The sequence below is a fragment of the Helicoverpa armigera genome, chromosome 2, assembly GCF_030705265.1.
Source record: "Helicoverpa armigera isolate CAAS_96S chromosome 2, ASM3070526v1, whole genome shotgun sequence".
Lineage (NCBI taxonomy): Eukaryota > Metazoa > Arthropoda > Insecta > Lepidoptera > Noctuidae > Helicoverpa > Helicoverpa armigera.
In genome coordinates this window covers 4,279,570-4,301,459 of record NC_087121.1, presented here as the reverse complement: position 1 = coordinate 4,301,459, position 21,890 = coordinate 4,279,570, and the positions used below count along the sequence as shown (strand labels likewise).

At 33.4% G+C, this 21,890-nt stretch overlaps 1 protein-coding gene across 2 annotated transcripts in view; it reads right to left on the bottom strand.

Annotated features, from left to right (window-relative positions):
* The window catches only part of LOC110377663 (extracellular serine/threonine protein CG31145), a 91,279-nt gene that overhangs the window by 15,660 nt on the left and 53,729 nt on the right, over positions 1–21,890 (bottom strand). For both annotated transcript variants that reach the window (XM_064037933.1, XM_021336629.3), the window contains exon 3: positions 7,826–8,167. In XM_064037933.1, the coding sequence (XP_063894003.1) occupies positions 7,826–8,034 (209 nt within the window). In that variant the 5' untranslated portion in view covers positions 8,035–8,167. The remainder of the gene's footprint in view (positions 1–7,825; positions 8,168–21,890) is intronic.

Genomic DNA, 21,890 nt, shown 5'->3' with positions numbered 1-21,890 from the left:
AGCCCGCACATTGTCTCAAAAGGTATGTTTGCGAAACAACGTTACTTGGCAGCACATTTTATACTTTCATTGGTTTGTGGTTAACGGAAAAGGTAAATTTATATCGCTGTGATGTCAATTTTTAATGACAGACGCTTATTTTTTCCTATTTATTGCTCAACAGGTAGAGAGGGTTGAGGCAACTGGGTTGAAGAGATCAGATAGGCAGGCGCTCCATGTTAAGCACTGGCACCCAGCTACATTCAGATAGTCTGGAAGCCGACCTCAAACTTTAGCATTCGGATAAAATTTACATACCATATGTTTAAAACAAATGAGTCCAGTATGTATAGAAATGAAGTAATGTTTTTCTTTTACATCTGAAGCGCTAAAGGTACTAATGAAATAAACCATCTTCATGTACTATTTATTTTTCACACTTGTCCCGATATTGTGACATTCGGTGAACTTGTCATGAAGGTTGCCATAAACAAGAAAAAATGTTTACCTATTGATTTTTGTAATATCACCCATTTATTTATTTATTTTTATACACCCACATAAAAAAGAAGACAGGAAGACAAGAAGATATAAAAAAGAAGACAGGAAAGCAAGAATTTACAAAGGTAATGCTTATTTCTAAAGAAATATCTTCCAGCATACCTGCGAACGGAAATTGATTCATAGATTTATTTGTGTTCGATTATATTTTTTAATTTTTTACCAATGCAATGGCTTGACTTAGTTCTATGAATTTTAAGACACAGTAGGGCAACGTTATTTTCTACATAACTAGTCCTATTAATGCAAAAAAAATACAATTGAAAACTTTACGTACAAGTTGTAACTTATATTTTTAATAGGTAAATGTCTGTTACCTACTAACATAAACATATAAATAAGTAATGCATTGTGTATTAATTTGGCCTTAGTTCTACCAAATCTAGCTAGTGTAAATTGTCACTGTTGTAATATTTTTCGCAACATTCTAAATATAAGAGGACAGCGAAGGACACCCTAAACTTGTGCCCACGCGTTTTGTTTTAGAAACCACAACAGTTTTGTGGTTACCCTAGTCATATCCTCACCTTTTATGAAGAAACAAATAAATATATGTAAAATCCCTTACTTACCTACAGCTCAAATAAAACCCTTTAAAGTAACACCTAACTATTGTGATTATTTGTATCTCTAGTAGTGTCGTTCGCCAACCACCTCTAAAGAAAACTTGAACTCAAAGAAACATAAAAAACAAAAAACTGGAAAATATACTGATGCCTGAAGCAGTGGGATGACTAACCTAGCCTACACCAGTTTTCTCGATACGATGACGCAAGTAAAATGAACGCTTAGACTGAAACTGCGATGCATTGCCCATACGTAACAATAAAAATACCAGAGAGCCACAACTCAAAAGGAATCCATATTTTGAAAATCCCAACATACATAGGTCCAGGAACGCTTTTAAAAACTTTTTTTCTATTTACTAACTTTAAATAAAGCTCTACGATAGGTTTGCATGTAAGGTAGTCATATCTCTAGGTAATTAGTAACCAACACCAATCATATAATGAATGCGAATACTAGGCTTATAATATTCATTATCTAATAATGTAATTAGTTGTTGCTATTGAAAGTAGCAAGGGATCGATTTACATGATACACGTATTGCACGTACCGGACATACATACGTATTATTTAGGTTCAGCATTATGGTTTTAAAATAAACATTTGGTGGAAGAATATTGTTATTTAACCAAAGGTTTTTTGGCATATTCTGGTTGATATAGAACTGACTTCATTTTTTATGTCTCCCGTATTTACACCCTTAAGCGCAATTCTCACTACATCCCAGCATCCGCAGTTTCAAAGACCATTGGTTAAGCCAAATATGTGACGAAAAATTTCACAGAGTTTCAAGAGCCTTTGCAATATGTTATTCCATACAATAGTTTTTTTTTTTTTTTATTTGAATGTTGCTCAGAACAACTACGCAATTGCACATGCCAACTCAATACGCATCAGAGTGCATCATTTTGAATAAATTCCTGCTAGTTGTCATTATTGTTACACTTAAATACAATATAGTAGGTAAATACATAAAAATAACAATAACTTTTGTTTCTCTTTGTCGGTTTGCATGTATCTTTTAATACTTGAATGCATTTGAAATAGCATCACGGTCATACTACGATTGAAATGTTAAAAATAAATGGGGAAAAACGGATAAAAATATTGCTAAAAATAACTACATACGATAATGTAGTCAATAAAAATCAGATTTATTCATCAAGGTTTATAAATAGGCATAGCTATAATAGTGGGTAGAGCTTTAATTAGTAATCAGCGGCAAAATAAATTTTATGATTAAAATAGGTAAACAAAAATAGTCTACCAAATTAAAAAAAAGATTGTGCATGTTTTATATTTAGTTTACAATTTAAATTATTTTGTGTTGAAATGATCTGTCTGACATAGTAACATATAGTCAGAAGCCACGAACATTAATACCGTTTAATAACCAATAAGATTCTAAAAACTAACTTATCTTCGTCTTAAATTGAAAAAATCAAGCTTTCTTATTTCTCTGACGCATGTTAATCTATTTATTTTGCCCACGATATAAGTTCATGTTACTTGACTACTATGTTTGCTAAGTATATTTACATTTTCACGTATCTGCATTGTTTTTCACTGTACAAACAAAAACTAGAGTGCCAGAATCATATTTCATTTGTTTAAATCCCTATTTGCGCAGCCGAAGTGACAAATTAATTAGTGCATTGTTTTCTATAACAAAAGCTGTCAACTTTTAATAATAGAACCTTCTTCGTGGGTACGCAGAACAAAAAAAAATTGCATTGATACAACGGTGAATATGCGTAATTATGTTTTCTATAGACTTCCAGAAGGTAGATGTAGAAAAACAACTTTGAAATTGGAAATGGGAAAATGGGTTCATTTTTTTAGTATGATATTTTTATACAGGTAGAATATGTAATAAGTATGTAAGTCCTGTTATAGTACACGATGATTCAATGATAGTTGATAAATTGAAATATTTTTCACCACAGGTAAAAATTCACAATATGTACATTCATTTTCATTCAAAAATACAAAGAACTTAAGTTGGATAGGTAGGTGCTTTAAAATATCTACCTTTGTATCTGGTATATCTACTTATATTCAAGACTCTTAGATTTGACCGATATTCTTATCTAGAACCACAAGATAAGGTCTCAATAAGTAGCACTTTAGTGTTACATCAGAACACGATTATTATATCAATCCGGCTTCAAGTTTTAACTATAAAATTACTAGCAAAAATATATTTGGTCTTGATATTTTTAAGGCCAATGACTTTAGACGCATTTATATGTTAATACACTAAAATATACAATACTTTTTGTTGTAACATTCCACATATTGTTATAGTATAAGCCTTTTTAATGACCCACTGCCAGGCAATGGCCTCTTAAATAGAAAAAGAAATAAAAAGTTTTGGTAATCATTGAGCATATGGACTTATTTATAAACACAAATCGAAGTACATTTTCTATACTTGAATCGGTATTTTTGAAGATGCTTTATAGTCTAAGCTATAGGTATTATTATACAGAGCTTTTCTTTTCTATATAAAGCGTGGAGAAAATATAAGGTACCTAATATCAGAACTAAGTGTACATTGTTCGTTGATTTTTGCGATACTTACTGCAACTAAAACATTTCACATGTGTTTTTTTTAATAATATTTGAAAAGGCATTATAAGTCCAAGCTTTCTCTCTTTGTTTCTCTAGTTTCGTCAACTCTTAATTTTAGGACATCTTCAGACCGGTCTAGTGACCAAAGTATTAGCTCATCGCCTTTATTAATTCTACTTTGTATCTATTTAGTAAGCCAAGCCTCATGTTGACGTGTCCTTCGATACACTTGAACAGAATTGATTATAAGCTGACAAGCACGTTCACTAACAAGAGATGCTGGGACAGATTGTACAATTGAAAAAGACATTATTTTTTTCTAAGTAACAATTTTTGTTATCAAAAAATATTATTAGGCATACGTAGGGAATTTTAGGCTTCGGCACCCAATGTCAAAAAAAAATGATTTTATCTGTTAAATGTTTCATTTTTCAAAACAAATTTAATGATATCATGTACCTTCTAATTAAAAAAAATGATGATATAGTAATTATGGCAGTAAGGTTACTGGAAAAGGTTTCTTGAACCAATTAAAATATACATAGTTTTATAACTTAGATGACCTATAAAAAGCAGTCAAATGGGTGTTAGGCCAGCGAACTGTTTTAAAGGCTAATAACAATGATGGCTTCCACTAGACAACTAAACGACCTAGGAAAGGTCGCGAGCGCCGTTGGATGCAAATGACCGGGAACCTTTCGTTATAGATAAACTTTATATGGAATGTTTTACACAGGAAAATATAGACACATTAAATCCTTATCATTACCATAAATGAGAAAGTAATGCTCTATGTTCGGCTTTCACGAAAAAAACACTGGACATAGGCTACTTTTTATGCGATAGCGGGATATTCTTTCCTTGGGAACGCGGGTAGAACCGCGGGAAACAGCTTGTAAAGAAAGACGTAACTGCTAAAAGTTTGAAGGAAACAAATGACAACTGAGATGTAGGCTGCTACACTATAATTTTACAGGTTCAATGACCCCAGAACAAATATTTGCATCACCTACGCATTGATGTTTTGGGACAAAATGTTTATCTTTTTAGAATGTGGACTAATGTATTTGTAAGCCACACCTACGATGTCAGTTTTTTTTTCTATGCGTCACAATTTCTTACAATAAAGGATTTGTAATTTCTTTCTCAATATTCGTGTAAATAATTAAAATAAACTTCAAAAAATAAGTTTCGCGGCGAAAAATCTATTTTGATTTTATTTTATTTAAACTTTTGTACAATGATGTCTCGCTTAAAACCTTACAATATACTATAATATAACAGGAAATTCCGTCTATGGCCTTTAGGAAAGAATATAGAGGAAAGTAAATAAGCATATTAGGTTTACGAAGAATTTTTTGATAAGTATATCGATTTTAGAGATAAGTTGATAATGTCCGAATTACTAAAGTTATCTTTTCATCTAGAATGTGCTGATAAGCTTATGTTATGTACACAAGCGATAGACTTGTTTGCACTTAGATAATTGTACAAAATTATGTTATTGAACTCGTACAACATAATATTGCAACAGGTTTCATAATTTATAGTACCGTGGTTTGGTTGTTGCAGACCTTATATCAGTGTGTTCAAACCCTGAAAAGGAATTTATGTATGTTTAGGAATACAGAAATGGTCTGACCATGGTCTGACCGATTTTTGGTGCAGTTGACAGCTCTGTCAGTCAGTACAAAATGCAATTTTTTCTTGAAATTGACAGCTGTCAACGACACAAAACATTCGGTACCACTTTAGTTAAATTTTTGTTCCTAAAAACTTCAAAATTAAAATTCGGCCAAAACAAACTATGTAAGCAGAATTCGGTAATTACCGTAATTAGTGTATATTATAAGACATTTAACTAAATAGTCACATCGGCCTATTGTAGGTATATGACCCATTACTATACCAATGACTTATTGTCTAAATATTGCTTGTTCTAATCTGCATTGACGGAATAAATGGAGTTCAATTGCTTTTCAATTATTTTCACCTCATTTAAGAGAGTTTGACATATTGAGACAAATTGTAGTTTTGTGAATAATAATTCATGTGCAATTTATATGTAGGTAATGTATATTATTTCGAGGAAGCAGTTGGTGAAAAGTAATTGAGAGAAATAGAAGTGATGGATTGCCAAAGCTAGAAGTTATTATAATTTATCTTAGTAAAAAAGTTAGTAGGAACATTAGCAGATTGGCAATTAAATAAATTATTTTATATAGAGTTTGATAACAATTATTGTGATGCTATTTTATTTGTAAAAAAGTCAATTTACAATATCACAAGTCCGCCACACCACAAGACACTTCTAGGATTTGAAAACTTAAGATTAATTAGGTCATTACTTTACTAATGTCATTTTTTTGTTTAGGGCTTAGCCTAAATTACGTCGCTTTATTTATTTACAAACTTAACACATAAGTATAACAAACAGCATTTACAGGTTCGTAAAATATTCCTTTTTCATGGAATCGACTATGAATGCTAGAAGTATGCAAAGCAGAAGTATCTTCACAGCCATAATATCAATAAGAATTTATCGATTCCAGGAAAACAATCACAGTAAATAATGGCGATGTTTTCAATTGCATTGTTTTGTGGTCAAAGCCAATGATGCTGTGGTAGGTACCTATTTAGCGGGTTCGAGTTTCTGAATAAATCGAAACGGGAAGATCATAGGTATTAGGCCGATCGGCTGATATGATTTGCCTAGCCTTTCCTGTACCTTTGGAATTAAACTCGTAGACATAAAGAACAGCTTTATACTTTCAGGGCCTTACTACAAAAACTTTAAACCCTGTTTTACACTTGTCTAATAAAATTTTGGCTGCAAAATGAACCATATGTCAACGTCATAATTTGAAATTTTTTTAGACAAGGCATAAACTGACGTTAAAAAGTTTTTGTGGTAAGACGGTCAGTGTTTAGTGATTTATAATATTTATATTGTATAATGTTTTTTTTTTAACCAATGTTTCTGGTCAAAGTTTAAGAGATTGATAGTCATCATGACTAATGGCAAAACTAAGGGAAATGTGTAGATAACTGATAAAAACTTTATCATAATTAGATATGCATTTCAGACTTTTTCGGATAACACCTATTTTTATTTCATAGCGCGGGAATAAAATATTGAAAATAAAATTTTATATTCTCAGAAAGGTTCAGCTACAAAATATCCAAGTTCTGTAGCATACTTTTATGTAAACTAATACCTTTTAACAATGAGTGGATGCTGTCCATGAACTATGATGTCCGTAATAAATTAACACAAAATATTTTCAGATTTTATTTATAGCATAATCTCCAATTATCTCTGTCGATTATTGCTTACGTAAAGAATTAAAATCCTCACTAAATCGATCATACCTTAATCACTCAAATTGTTATCTATAATTTTGTCTTAATCGTCCTTATAAAAATATAATGTCGACTGGTTTTTATTACGCTATTTGATCTAGTTTACGGATTATAAATATTTTATTTTAAATATCTGGCATACTGTCCCGTGTGACACAGCCCGTGTTATCTGTAAAGACGCTGTCAAACCAGTAAACATGACGATAACATACGATAACAATGCGCATAAATAACTCATAGAATGCTCTCAAGCTAAACACAAAACATAAATAAGATCACAAGTTTAAATTTACCACTCGTCATTATAAACAACAACCTAGGCCGTGAAGGCTGCACATTCTAGCCTCAATATTAGTTCGTGTCAAAGTCATCATAATTAGGTTCCGAAATAAATTCATATTTATAATGTTATACAGTAATTGTCTACAAAGAAATGATATTGATGCGGAGTGCGCTCTAGTCATCTGCCGACGCAATCAAAGGGTCACCGTTGTATTTGATAAGATAAATTTTGATTGAGAAGTCTGTGTGGAAATTACCTAACTGTGACTATAAACGTATCTAAAGCATAAGATATGAATGTGTATTTAAAGCTTAAAAAATAACTAACACGATGTTTTCATTCATAAAATATGTGAACGCGAAGTAGTTACAAACCAAACACTGTACGTACCAACTCGTAGATTTCACGGCAACAAAAAAACGTTCCGTTCAGATGTTGTCACATAACACACAGAAAGCAAAACAATTCTCTGAAATGCCACTAAATCACAACACCAACCTTTTCTGTAGGAACCGCTTCCGAAACTCTATGTACGCTGACCGGCCTTTATCTTCTGCGTCTCCTAGACGCACGCGCGCGTGGAGAGGTACTCTATGGCCGGAGATGCCATAGTCCATTTGTAGGTCTACGACGAGCATTAGCGTGAAGAGTACGAGGAAGGCGCTGATGGCGAGCGCCAAGCGCTCCTTGAGCTTCATGTTGAGCATAATGCGCGCGGTCTGGCTGCGCGGCGCGATGGGACTGCGCGCATGATCCTCGGGCGTCGGCGACCGCTTACACTCGCGCGCGCTCGCGCCGCGCCGCCGCCGCCGCCACCGTGCGCGCGCCCACCCGCTTACGCTGCAAACAATAACATTAGTTAGGGGTGCACGTGGCCAACGAAAATTGGGGGAAAACGCTAAAAGAAAATTTTAAATGAGCAGTTGGTTTTTCTTGCCGATTTTGGTGATTTTTTTATTGTAACGTTGGCAATAAGAATGTTATCAGGTGCTTCTTATGCCCGCATTTCGAACTTAGAATATTTTTAATTCAACACAAAGTTGAATGTTGTACAAATGATGATCAATTTAAAAAATCTTTGCATTATTTCAACCGTCAAAAAATCGGCCTCTAAACTCCTAACCATCCTTCCATGTATCGACTCAACTCATCGAGATAGATGCACAACAAAAAGTCAACATCGTGATTTTATCTCCCATTCAACATTTTTCTCAATCACTGCCTTTATTTCATATTCAGACTAGATGTTGACCTCGACTAGGCACGCATACAAAATGCCACCCTGCATCCTACTTTAGCCTATAAACCCTAGAATAACATTCTTACATTTTAGGCTTTCTATCCTGAGTGATCTAGGCTCAAGGTTCTGTAATATAGTCGTGACCCTGATCTATATGTAGACTCCGGCAAAGGATTGGAAGCCAAACAAGTGCGCACTTTACTTATTACGATTTGTTTGTTCAAACAACTGCAAGAAAGGTGAAGGAAAACATCTCCGGTTAACTGTACCATAGCACAAAATCAGAGCAGGGTTTTTGACATTACGCAAATATGAATTTTATCTGCCAAGGCTTTTTATGATTCATCTTTTACACAAATATCGGTTACCTACATAATAGTGCTACGTCGGTATCTTTTAAAACAACATTACGTGTAAAAGAAAAGCCTTTTAGTAAGACATGTCTAATAATATACCTAATAGCGGATTGCTTAATACATTGTCGGCAGATAGGCTATGATTGCAAAACTTGCTAGTTTGCGGTGTCATGTGGAACGCATGCAAAATAGAACATTTTAGAAACATGACGCCTCTACGTCGAGAACAAAGTTCAATGCTTGCGTATTTTGTAGTTTCCTCGACTTATGTTTTAGGTTAGCACTATCTATGTTTGTGCTGCAAAAGATATTTAATTGAAGAGTAAACACGAGGCTAAAGTAATGTAATAAAATGTTTTTTTTTTTTATAATCCAAAAAGGTTTTCTGTGTCATGTACATTTCGGCTGTAGCCCTTTTAAAGTCACATTTTACTCAGTTCGAAATGCAATAAGTAAAAACCACATATTGGGGTTAATTCATCCGCAATTTTCAATAACATAATTAGAAAATGCACCTACTTTAGAGCTAATTTAACTTCACTCTTAATTTCAATAGAGGACAAGTATAGTTTCTAAGTAATAAAGTCATTAATCAGAAGAAAATAATATTGATATATAATGAGTTTCTTTACGCGCTAGTCATTGAACTAAGTACGAGAAAGTCACTGCCAATGTGGCTAGGAGCTGGGAGGAAAATCATGGAAAAGCTACTTATTACCATACTTGCACGTGAAAGCTGTCATAATTGTTAACCGAATTACAAAAAAGGGGATGTACCCGATTCGGTTGTCTGTACCTCTCTTTTTGTGGAATATTTTTAAGTTGGTATTTGTAGAATATAAATATTTTCATCATGTCAACTACGCAGTAGGCCACATAAATATGTTGTGTTCTTTGAATACGTAAATAAGACCCGTTCTAAATTGTCTCCATCTTATCTTTTAATAGATGTTGACAAAAAATGAGCCGATAATAATAACTTACTAAATAGTTTTTGTCTATACGAGTGTTGTCTATACCAGTGGCAGCTCTTTCTTTTAAATAAGGGACAATGAATTCAGACTTCATTCAATTAGTACCTAGGTTTTCTCACAGCGCATGACTTATAAACAGCATGATCTAGAATTATAGAGTAGGATATAGTCTTTGGTCAGAATGAAGGCATTCAAAGCCAAGGATTCAGTTAACATCGCATAATAAATAATTCAAAACAAAACACACTCATGTCATGTTTATCGGAAATTATACAGTGAGAAATAATAATGAACATATTGTAACATTGTCACTTTTTATGTGAAACTAAACACAGATGTGACATAGAAAAAAAAAACGGTCGATTGAAAGAAAAAGAAAAGTCATTGCAGAGTCTGCGTCAACGGTAAGTGAGAGTACCGAGCATGTACTTGGTAAGTAAATCAGACGGATATACATACAAACAAATGTAACCTTTTAACATAAACTGTAGGTAGGTATATAGTCTGGGAAAGTTAGTCGGTATTCCTCGAAAGTGCTGCACGTCTGACTAACATATTCAATCTGTGAGAGTTTAGGTTCATGGAGGTTGTCTATCAGATGTTTGGGTTGAATACTGGCTGGAAATTACTGCCCAAATATCATAGATCTTTAAATGTGAAATAAAAATCATTTAAACAATTCCCCATAATTAAAAATTGTCATTATTTTTAAATCTGGGTTAGGACACAGCGCCTTACTGTAATTTTACACACATAAACAATATTAATATGGTTGAACATCGTTAATCGCTTAATTATCATAAATATTTTAATATTCAAGGAGTAATAAAGTCGACAGGTAAGATTTTTCTTTCAAGCTTTCATATTTTTCAGACAGCTTGACAAAATACGTACAGGAATCCTATTTAAAGTACAAATAACTAGGTATGTCTTATTATCACTGTTGCCTTTTACGTCACCATCATCTGCCTGTGTGAATCTAAAACCAAATACTAATATTTAAATAGTTATTTCTACGAAATAAGCCTAAAGCCGTTAAAATTACCGTTACCCTGTTATCAGGCACGCAGCTCTGATAAGGAAACATCAACTTCTTGTTTAGGACAGCAGGTATCAGCTAGCAAAATTTGATAACAACGATAATGATAATCATGTTAAATCACATTTTATATTTCCATATCCCGTTGTAAAAAGTATGAATTAAATTAACATAAATGATATGGAAATCATTTGTAACTTCAATTGTGTAGCAGATCTCAAATATTTTCTTCATTACTATAACTTAAGTAAGTTTTTCCAGTAACATGGCTATATGAAAAGCATACATGATTGATAGACAAAAAACAAGTGAGTAGCGACCCAATATTAACTACTGCCTAAGCAATAAAAAGCATAAAGGTATATTTTGGAAGGTAGCTGCCGACTGCAACTGCCGACCGCACATTCCGCAGCTGAAGTTTGTACCTATGTATTTACATGAAATCATCTTGATTCGAATCGGTAGATACTTCGCCTTCAGATATTTCATAGAGTCGGCAGCTCGCTTCCAAAACATAACTTTGGCCATCAAAAGAACATTATAAGTATCCCTTTTTTACCGCCACTAGCTGGATGAAGACTCGCGACTTCATTAAATGTGTGATTATTATGAATATGCAGCTTGACCACCATTCTTTTGTTTGTACAACCGCCGAAGGACAAAGAATGAATTGAGATACCTAAGTTACTGACCCAAAAGAGCGTAGATACACAACGTGCGTACATTGAAAATATTTTTGTCAGTTTCATTGATAGAAATTGGGAGAAGAATGAAACTTGTAGTAGGTGTTTCATTTCATTCATGCCCTTGCTCTGGCTTTCCTTATATTTAGGGGGACTTTAAGTAATGTTAATATTATATTGTACGTTCATGTTTATGTTTACACTTATGTTCCTGAAGGTGACAATATCAGATAGATCAACTGGAACAATCGCTCTTGCGAACTTTAATGATGTTTTTAAGCTCATTGACTAAGGTGGTTACTGTAAGACACCTGAAACTGTAATCTTTCAAAAATTATATGCAGATTAACCATATCATAATGAATGACGGATTTTTTCCACAATTCATCATTATTTTCATCTTAAAGTAAAGCAGGTGCTCATTTAGTGACCTTAAGGGCAGAAACTCTAAACAATCATAGATACCAATACTAAAACTTCTCTGAGATCAATTTCAAATAAGTAGACGAATCTAAAGTGTTTATGTTCTACATTGTATTAGTAAGTGTCAATGCAATGATGACCTGTAATGACCCTGTTACACGAGTTCTGATGACGCTCATGTACCTACTAAGACTGCTTAATAGGAAAATTTTTGACACCTATTTAAAACCTATTTGTGTGATCACTTTTTTATCAATATTTGTTATTAACCGTTAGATGTTGATCAATTAATAGACAGACCTATTTAGCATGTTCAGTTTATCTGTAATATTTGTAGGTGTGTGTGTGAATAAATTGGACATTGATGCAGTTTATTAAGGAGAATGAAGACAGGACTATTTCGTAATAAAATATGCGTCTAGGTAGGTATCACTATCCAGAAAGTACACATACGTACCTACTTACTATATGTAGATAGCAGCATTTCTAAATCCGGTTTATGTTTTTCACCACATACAAAAAAACAGTAAAAAACTCCTGTCCTTGAGCAAGTTAACATAACTTGATCAGATTAAATAGTCCATTTTTATCAAGAAAAGTAATAATTACCATTAATCATTAATCAATACCGAATATTACCTGGTACGGTACGATTAGATTTACAATTAACATACGGCAATAAAAAGTCAGTAGTTGATTAATTAATAAAGGCTTGACTATCTTTTTCAAATGATCGCCGAAAAATAGGTATTATCTTTACCATCTCGCACGAGGAGACAAAAAGTGTTTTAATGAATTACATTTTTTGTTTAACGAGCATTTATTTTACAAAGCGTGTAAACTATCTATTAAAACATAGACATAACGTTCAATGGATATGAATACACTAAGCTAACGGCTTACGCTCTCCTTAGCACTTCTTGCAATGTAACTGTGATCTTCTCTAAATAGTAGTATCAGAACAAATGAAAATCACACAAGATATAGTCTTCTACGATTGATGTATTCATAACAAAATAACACAATATTTGTACTGAATGACATCTGCTAATAAATAACTATAAAATACAAACTCGTCGCCCCTACTAATTTCATACAGAATACTTATATAAAATTTTACAACATCAATTTCAAGGAGTTGCTACTCAATATTCTTTTAACGCTATTAAAAAAATTTAAAAATAAAATCACAATTTCTGCACTGCTTGAAAGCATTTCTATTGGCAACAGATGCGAAATTCATATATTTCGGAAATACTTGTGTATTTTTAACAAAACTCCATAAAGTTGTTCAAGTAACGAGTACCGAATGTATGAAACAATCAGTTTTGATACAGCCACCTGGTGCCTGCGAAGTTAATTCTAAAAATAACAACGTTCATTCAAACAAAAATTTAAGAAAACAAGAAATCTGAAAAACTGAAAGTTTTACAACTGACCTAGCTGATCGTAAAACTATTGCGCTTTAGCCAAGATGAATGAAATCTAGTCATTCATAAAAACGTTTGTATCAAAGCTAATTTTAAATGGTGTTCTAGCGTAATAAAGACTTTTTGTACTCTATATTTGACTGACGTAGTAAGACGTGTGTATTCTGCAGAATAAATATCACTCGCGAAATCTAATGTCCGATTCAATTTGATAAACCGTTTGTAAATCCGAAAGCAAACGTAACGTTTACTTTTATAGTATAACTATCAAACGGGTTATCAGAATAGGACCGCTATTCGCTGAAGTTCAAACGTAAAATAATTATAGTTGAAACGTTTACCTTACTAGCTTTTGAATCTGAACTAAACGTAAATATAAATATTAATACGAGGTAGATACAGTAATGCAAATGAAAACTCATTTATGAATGTAAACGGACAAGTTCATCCATCCGCTATTAGGATTTGCGTTTGAGGGAATTAGAATCGCGAGTCAAAGAAATATGATGCTTTGACCTAATGGGAATATTGCTAGATGTAATAACTCTTTTACACAAGATAAACATTCATTTACGTAACAAAACCAAAATAATATTTTAATTTAGAGTAATCACAAACTACATGCTTACATGCAATCAATACATTGGCATACTCAAGCCAGATTATAGGTAGATTACATGTTGATTTTCACCTTGAAAAGTAACTATGGAAACAATAATTTTTATATCATTCTCACATTGAAAATATCCAAGCTTTATTTTTATTGTGAAAAATAGGCCCTTAGCCTTAAAGCAAATAATCACGCTCAATTTATTTTCGCTTGAAATGTAACACATTCGTTTTGCTGCGCGAGCGCACAATAAGCGCACTTTAACGATCTTTACCATTGATTAAACAATTTGATTCGTAATTATTGATTTCTTGTTAAAAATAAGTACATGTAACATCATAGCAATTAAGTTTCTAGAACTCAGATTTTAATGGGATCATTTCTAATGATATATTGGGATATGCTCTTTGAAATCCGTTTTCCAATAAAATTGAAAATGACTTTATATTATTTAAAAGGGATTTATGGTGTGATTATAAGTATTGGAGAATAGGTAATAATCAAAGTAAAGCATAAACCATAAAGCTATAAGGCGTCGTCCTAATTGGCAGCGATCTCGCGATGGCGGGATGCGTTTTTCATCTAAGTCGTCGTCCCAATTGACAGCGATCGCACGATGACACGATGCGTTCTCGTCATGCGACGAGTTCAAACATACAGATTTCATCAGAGTGTCCTATTTGAAACTCGGAACCTTGCAAGTGAGATCGTGAGATGAAAAACGCATCGCGCCATCGCGCGATCGCTGCCAATTAGGACGACGCCTAAACCTATCTATTCTCAGCTCTTTGTATGAAATCTTTCATTGTCTTCATAATGTCTATAGATTTAATTTATCTCGTTTTACAAGCAGAAAAGGGTCACGCGATCACATCACCTTTTCTTTAAGATGTTTTTATCTACTCCGATCCTTAAATGTGTTTTTGTGAAAACCGTCAAAACATATTTTTCTCTCCCTATTCTCAAAGATGGAGCTTCATTGAAGTGAATATTTGTGCCATATATTTGAAGGAAACTTATTATTTTCGCCTTCACTATACTGCAAAGGTGAATTTCCAAGCCCCGTTGTCGCGTCTTCAGGCAAAACTTATCCTTCAGTATATGACCATTTCAATAATCTTTAACTTTTCAAACTATTTTATTTCTCAGTGAACTGTACTCCAATCACGCTATGAAGGCATTCCGTCCTGCTTCCCTGCACATGGCAAACTGATTACATAAACAAACAACAATTACGAACATTTCTTCCTCACTACACAGACTTAATAATGGTGACTAAACTGAAAACTAGTGCGTAGCTAATTAAAAAACAGGTTGGATTGTACGTCAAGGGTTGAGCCCCTCACTCGAGACTTGCAGCGAACAAAAAGGCTCCAATTATCCAAGTTGTGTATAGAGGTGCGCTGGCTTCATTTATATAAGTTTACAACTTCAACCTTAATTAACGTATTGACATAAAGTGAACATTACACTCACATACCTAAATCTCTGAAGTGGATGCACGAATTGTTATTGTCTAGTAAAATTGCTTAGGTATAATAAATTCTCGAGCTGCAAAAGATAAAAATCTTTTGATAAACATAAATACTGAACAGCAGGAAAAAATACTCAATCTGAAGCTAATCATCAGCCGTCATAAAATACGTAAAACAAATTACTATTTTACACCTCGTTGGACAGATATAAAAATCTTTGCAGTGTTTGACATGCAACTCACTATGCGCTTGAGAGAGTTAGGATTTACCTACGTTTTTTCTTAATAAACAAGTTAGTGAAGATAATATTGTATTACATTATTTTACAGTAAGTACACATTAACATTGTATTACATTGATGAATATTATGAAAACTAGCTCGCGCCAGCGGTTTTAGTCGCGGCCCGTGGGAACTTCCCCGCGCATAATGATAAATGTTATCCTTCCTCGATAAATTATTTATCGAAGTATTAAACACTGAAAGATTTTTTCAAATCAGTAGTAGTCGATCCTAAGATTAGCACTTTCTATTAAACAAAAATAACCTTCAGCTTTATAACATTAAGTAAGGTATTAAAAATTCTTTCTCCCATTTAGTTCGATTATGACTCGCATCAAATCACGATTCTATCAAAAAGCCATTTAAGATAACGCGTTAATTGAACGATTGATCAAAGTTTTCCTCAGTCGTGAAATGTGCGATAAGAAGGCTACTGTTAACTGATAAATCTTTCACTTATTCAGATATTATACTCCCAAAAGGCATAAAAATTATCCCAATGTACTGAAACCCCAACGATTTTGACTAATTATGTACTAAACTTAATGTAGTCTACATCACTTTTTGGCCAACATTTTATATTATTTTTAGATTCTGGCAAGCTTATCTCCTATATTATGGTATCCCAATAAGGCTCCTAATCTCATTTTAAGTCCCCGTATCGCAAAACTGGGCTTTGCTGTGAATAGAGCTCTACCGAACAGAATAGACTGACACTGTTGTCCGTCAAAATGGCTAATGTATCATAGAGAGGAGATTTACTGACAGAAACACGCGGACGGACGGTTTCCTGACATCTAACTGGTAGTTACTGACAACTATATCAGATAACATGTCTATGGAAATATTGCATCAAAGTCAATAAACTTGTTCGTATTTTATTTTGTGTTTAATGGTGGGAAAATGATGAAGCAATAAACAAGATAACAAAATTACACAAACGCATTATTTTAGTACAAAAAATCTCATAATCTTAGTTCGCGCACATCCTTAGGTAATGCTAAGTCTATGGGAAGCGATTTGCACAACTGCGAGCGATTATTACGACGCACGGGGTAGGTACGGCGTCACTATTACGCGGATGGGTGGCCATACACCTGCGTATTATGGGCAACCATTGTCCCCGATAACTCGGTTACAACAGACGGGTAAATTAGTTGCAAATTATGGGAGATTATGTTATATTTGAGGAACACAATGAGAGGTGATTACACTTTTTCTGCTCTGGATATTTTTAGATTGGGTGTTGTTGGAAAACCTCCTTTTGTAAGCCGTGTAAACGATGTGTTTTTCCTATTTAAATAGCTTTAAACTTTATTTACAGAGTAAATAAATCATGCAAAATCAGAACCATGCCACGTGAACATAGTGACCAGATAAATGACTCACACAAGAGATACAGAAAGTATTATAAAAAAGAAACATTACAACACTAAAAAACAACACCTATTCATAATTAAAACAAAACACAAAGAGCTGGAACATTTTATCAAACAAGATATCAAATATTTACAAGGATATGTTGATAATAGGAGCATGTAATATAAAAGAGTAACAGAAATTCTCGTGTTTCGAACAATGTGAGGCTGGATTGAAACATATAAGCATTTGGAACACGCAACGACCACCTTAGGCATTCGGATAAACAATAGCAAACTACCGACGCTGATAACATCGTGATCGTGGTTTTCATTAGTCAACGGTTGCGTTTTAGAGATCTCTGCTTTTTATGGCCAGCATTTTGTGGGCATTTTCTTCACAAAAAACATGCTAGTTTTGTTGTTTTCCTGTGGCGTGGGTACTCGTGTTCCACTAATAAGTAATTTGTGAGTTTTGCAATATATCGCGCAATCATACGTGTAATTTCTTAGACATTAATTCACATAGGAACTGAGTTGTCTCGCAACCAACTGACAATTTCTAAATTGATACTATCTCATTTCCCATTCTAATTTCACGAAACAAAAGGAACTTTTTACTATAGTAACCCATTTCTGTCAATATTTAAGCAACATTGTCACTTAGTACAGCCATTACTGGCAAAGCAATTTACAGTCAAAGACTGGTAGCGTGCAAAGTCCGTGATTCCGCAAATGATGGGATGTTACCATTGCAGACCGGTACATACTGTCATTTTGATAATGACAACTATTACCATTTTCCTGTTATGATCATTACTTTGTATCGTTCTGATAACAGAACAAGTTCGAAACGTGTGATTGTGGTTTGTGGTAATTAGACCACCTATCTATACATTGTTGTACCAAATATTAGGTACATAAAACTTTACACAAGACAGTAAATAAGGTAACAGATTTATAAATAGATTTTCTAAAAATAGTACGCAGAGTAAATTGCTTTACGAATAAAGATTACTTTGCGGCGATCCAACGCATAATTGTGATGTCATTCATATTAAATTACTTAGGTACTTCAAAACTGGAAGTCGCATAACATTTGTTACCTACGTAAAATGTACTAGAACAAAAACTACAATTCATATCAAAATGACATTTACGAGGGTCATTTGTTAATGCAATAAACGATCTTCAATGTAATTCAATATAAATTGATGTTCCTAATCGTATGTCAATTATTCAATTGTGGTTTGATTGCTTTACGAGCGCAAACATTTAAATAAACGATATGGTAACGAGCGATTTTTCGCTGATATCACTCGATTCCTGTAATCGTGATATCGATTATATTGAAGGACAAGTTTATTTTGATGACTGATTTATAATAAATAAAACTGTTCACTTTTTATTGTGTTTATTCAGATTTTTATGTTTGATTTTATGATTAAGGTCGTAACTCACGATTCAATGGCTGAATTCATTTAATTATTTATCTGATTTACAGTGTTGAATATTGCATGCGAATTCTAGATATGCCAATTAAGCGGCAGGCTCCAAATAACACCGTACAAAACACGTTACTGGATATAACGACAGCGTGGTTTACATACGCTAAACTGCTTACCCACAGTCATCTTTGGTCATCATTACCACATCAAGGCCCAGGTTTGGAACTTCTGCTGTCGGTAAAGGGCCTAAGTATGCTATCTGTTGAGTGATATGTCTGGATTATTTAACAGTTCTGAACAACAATAAATAACATCATACATTTTTCAAAATAGAACTGCTAACTCTCTTAACTCAATAAAAAACCATTTCGAAAAGAAAGGTAGAATGACCAGTTACGCCAAGTGAACATTTACAATACACATTTCTTTTGCCATTAGCAGTACAAACACATAGTATTATGTACACCACATGCAAGTACTTATCTAGAATAAACAATAACGAGGAAAATCTCCGGTGTGAAATGGGACACTTTTTCATGGCGTGCATGTCACAATTATACTTACGGATACGGCGGAAAACTATACGGATTATGTGCTAAGTTTAAGAACATAAGAAGGAAAGTAAAAACTATATAACCTTCATGAGTATCACAAGACATTCTTATCGAATTAATCGTACTCATTCGGTTACATAGTAGGGAAACGGCTAGGCAGATGAATCATAGTGAATACTTTGAAACAGTGATTTTACCGGAAAATTCCAATACGATTGTGGAATGTTCGGGAACTAGAAAAAGCATATTGATCAATATGCCTGACGTATAAAATCTGGCGTAAGTTTGCACAAGTCCTTTTCTTCTCATTATATTGTAATGAAACGTGATACTAATGATTGTCACTTTACACCTTTTTCTTTACATTCCCACGTCAACTAATAAAATTAACAAAAAAAAAACTAACTTTGCGTGTAATGGAGTAATAAAGTTTTTTGTTAAACAAACAATACTATTTATAATTTAAGTACGTAGATATCAATTGGATTACGTAATGAGATCATGCGATTATACTTATCGGAGTTCCCATTAAACAGGATTTACTTTCCTACAAATTCATTTAACGTGATAAAGTATTTTGTTGTAGCTATTAAAACTACTATTATAAACATACATACTTATTATAAACTTCGTTACGTCTATTTTTGCCACGTTTGAAACTGCACTACATTATCAGTTAAAAATAAATATTTTTTATACTAACAAACTTAATTAAATCATTAATATGTACGACAGGTCGACTATTCATTGAATTAATGAACAATGCGCTCTATATTCGACACTTACAGTCTGAAAATACAAACTAGCGGAGCACTCTTCAGTTTGAAAATAATCGCATATTGGGAATACGGCATTACTTGCTACTGAATAAAGTAACCTAGTTTCCGAACGCCTATAATTACCCAGGATATGAATAAATAAATGCGCTCTCTCTACGATCCCTAAATAATACGTATACTTATTGATTGTTATTAATGCACCACCACATGCTTAACTGTGTCAATATTTAATAGGTCTTCTAGGTCTTGTCTGCAAATGTAATATCTAACCGTTTTAATCCTTTTTACATGTGGAAAACTCGCTTAGCCTTGTCATCGTCGTCATGTCCTCCACTGCTGGGCAATGGCCTCCCCAAACGTTCGTCAATTTGTTCGATCTTCGGCAATTATCAATATCGGTAAGCCCTAGCCCTAAAATTAAAATGAAAAAATATAAATAATTTTCCCATAGAACCTGAAATGATCTCGTTAAAAAGTACTGGCTGCACAATTGCTGCCAGTTGTCAACCCTTAAAAAGAGGTTCATTATAATTCAATTACCATCGTACATCAACATGCCTGACAGTTGCATCCAGGTAAATTGATTAACAATATGCAGCTAATAAAGCAATTTGCTGCAAACCTGTGTAACGGCCGACAGCTGACGGCAGTTAGCATTCCTGCGCTTGCGACCACCAACAGCGTGTAGGAAACTGCAGAAATATTACTATGACACTAATATAATATGAATTTATAAGATCAAAGATTATGATATTATGATAGTTTTTACATACGAGCATTATAAATAGGACAAATTAAGATACATAAGCGGGGATTTTTCTATGACCTACAATAGCTATACCTAGTTATCTTTTCTGATTTAAAATAGGACATAAAGCCTTGATTCTCATTGAGTGCATATTTTCAGAGATGTTGCTTGAATCGAAGCTTTTGGATACCTCACAATTCTCTGTAATTTGGTCCTTGAGAAGACTTTTCAGTTCTGTGTGTTAAATTAACACTGATTTAACTCCTTTACTTTGTTAAATTAATCTCATTTATTTTAAGTCGATTACAAATTAAATACGAAATTGTTCTTCTGTATTCATTGACATAGTAATACCGCTAAGTAAATGACAAATTGTTTCCTGCGCGAGAACAACGGCCGGTGGTTTTTAGTTCCCTCGCCGTTGATTGTGATTGGTCGCATGATTGTTGATCAACAGTGAACAGTTCCACTGAATAGCTTGTAAGTCGTAATTCATTCATTAGTTTTCTATATGATCATACTAGCTGTCTTAGCTTATCTATACATCTATATTAATATATGTAATAAAGATGAAAATGTTCTTGTTTGTTTGCACTCTAAAGGCTACGAAACTACTGTACCAATTTGTGAATTCTTTCTCTATTGGAAAGCTAGACTATTCCTTAATAACATAGACTATGTATTATTTCGTTACGGGAATTAGTTCACACGGTACTTATGCGTGTGAAACCGCGGAAAAACGGCTAGTCTTTTATATTTTAATATTTTGGAATCCGCTGTGGTATAGTTCCGACATTAATTTTATGTAATAAAAGATAATAAAAACTAGGACTCCAATTCAGAATTCTACGAAATAAATTGATAGATTATTCTCAGAAATATCCTGAACGAAGATTACTTTCCAAGAATTTAGTTTAAAATATCTTGCGAGGTAAAACAAAATATTTTGTGGATATTCGACGTGAATATTTTACAGCTCAGTACCAGTTTATAACATTTTATAGCAATATTAAGCAATCATAAACACGACATAACTAGAACTTAATAACTTGCACCTTAACTTAAGTTAGTCATAAGATAAGCAATAATTAACCACAACAAATACCAAAGAAGTGCGTAGCAGAAACTGAATAAAATAATTTCGTAGCACGTGGCGTAGCAACGCA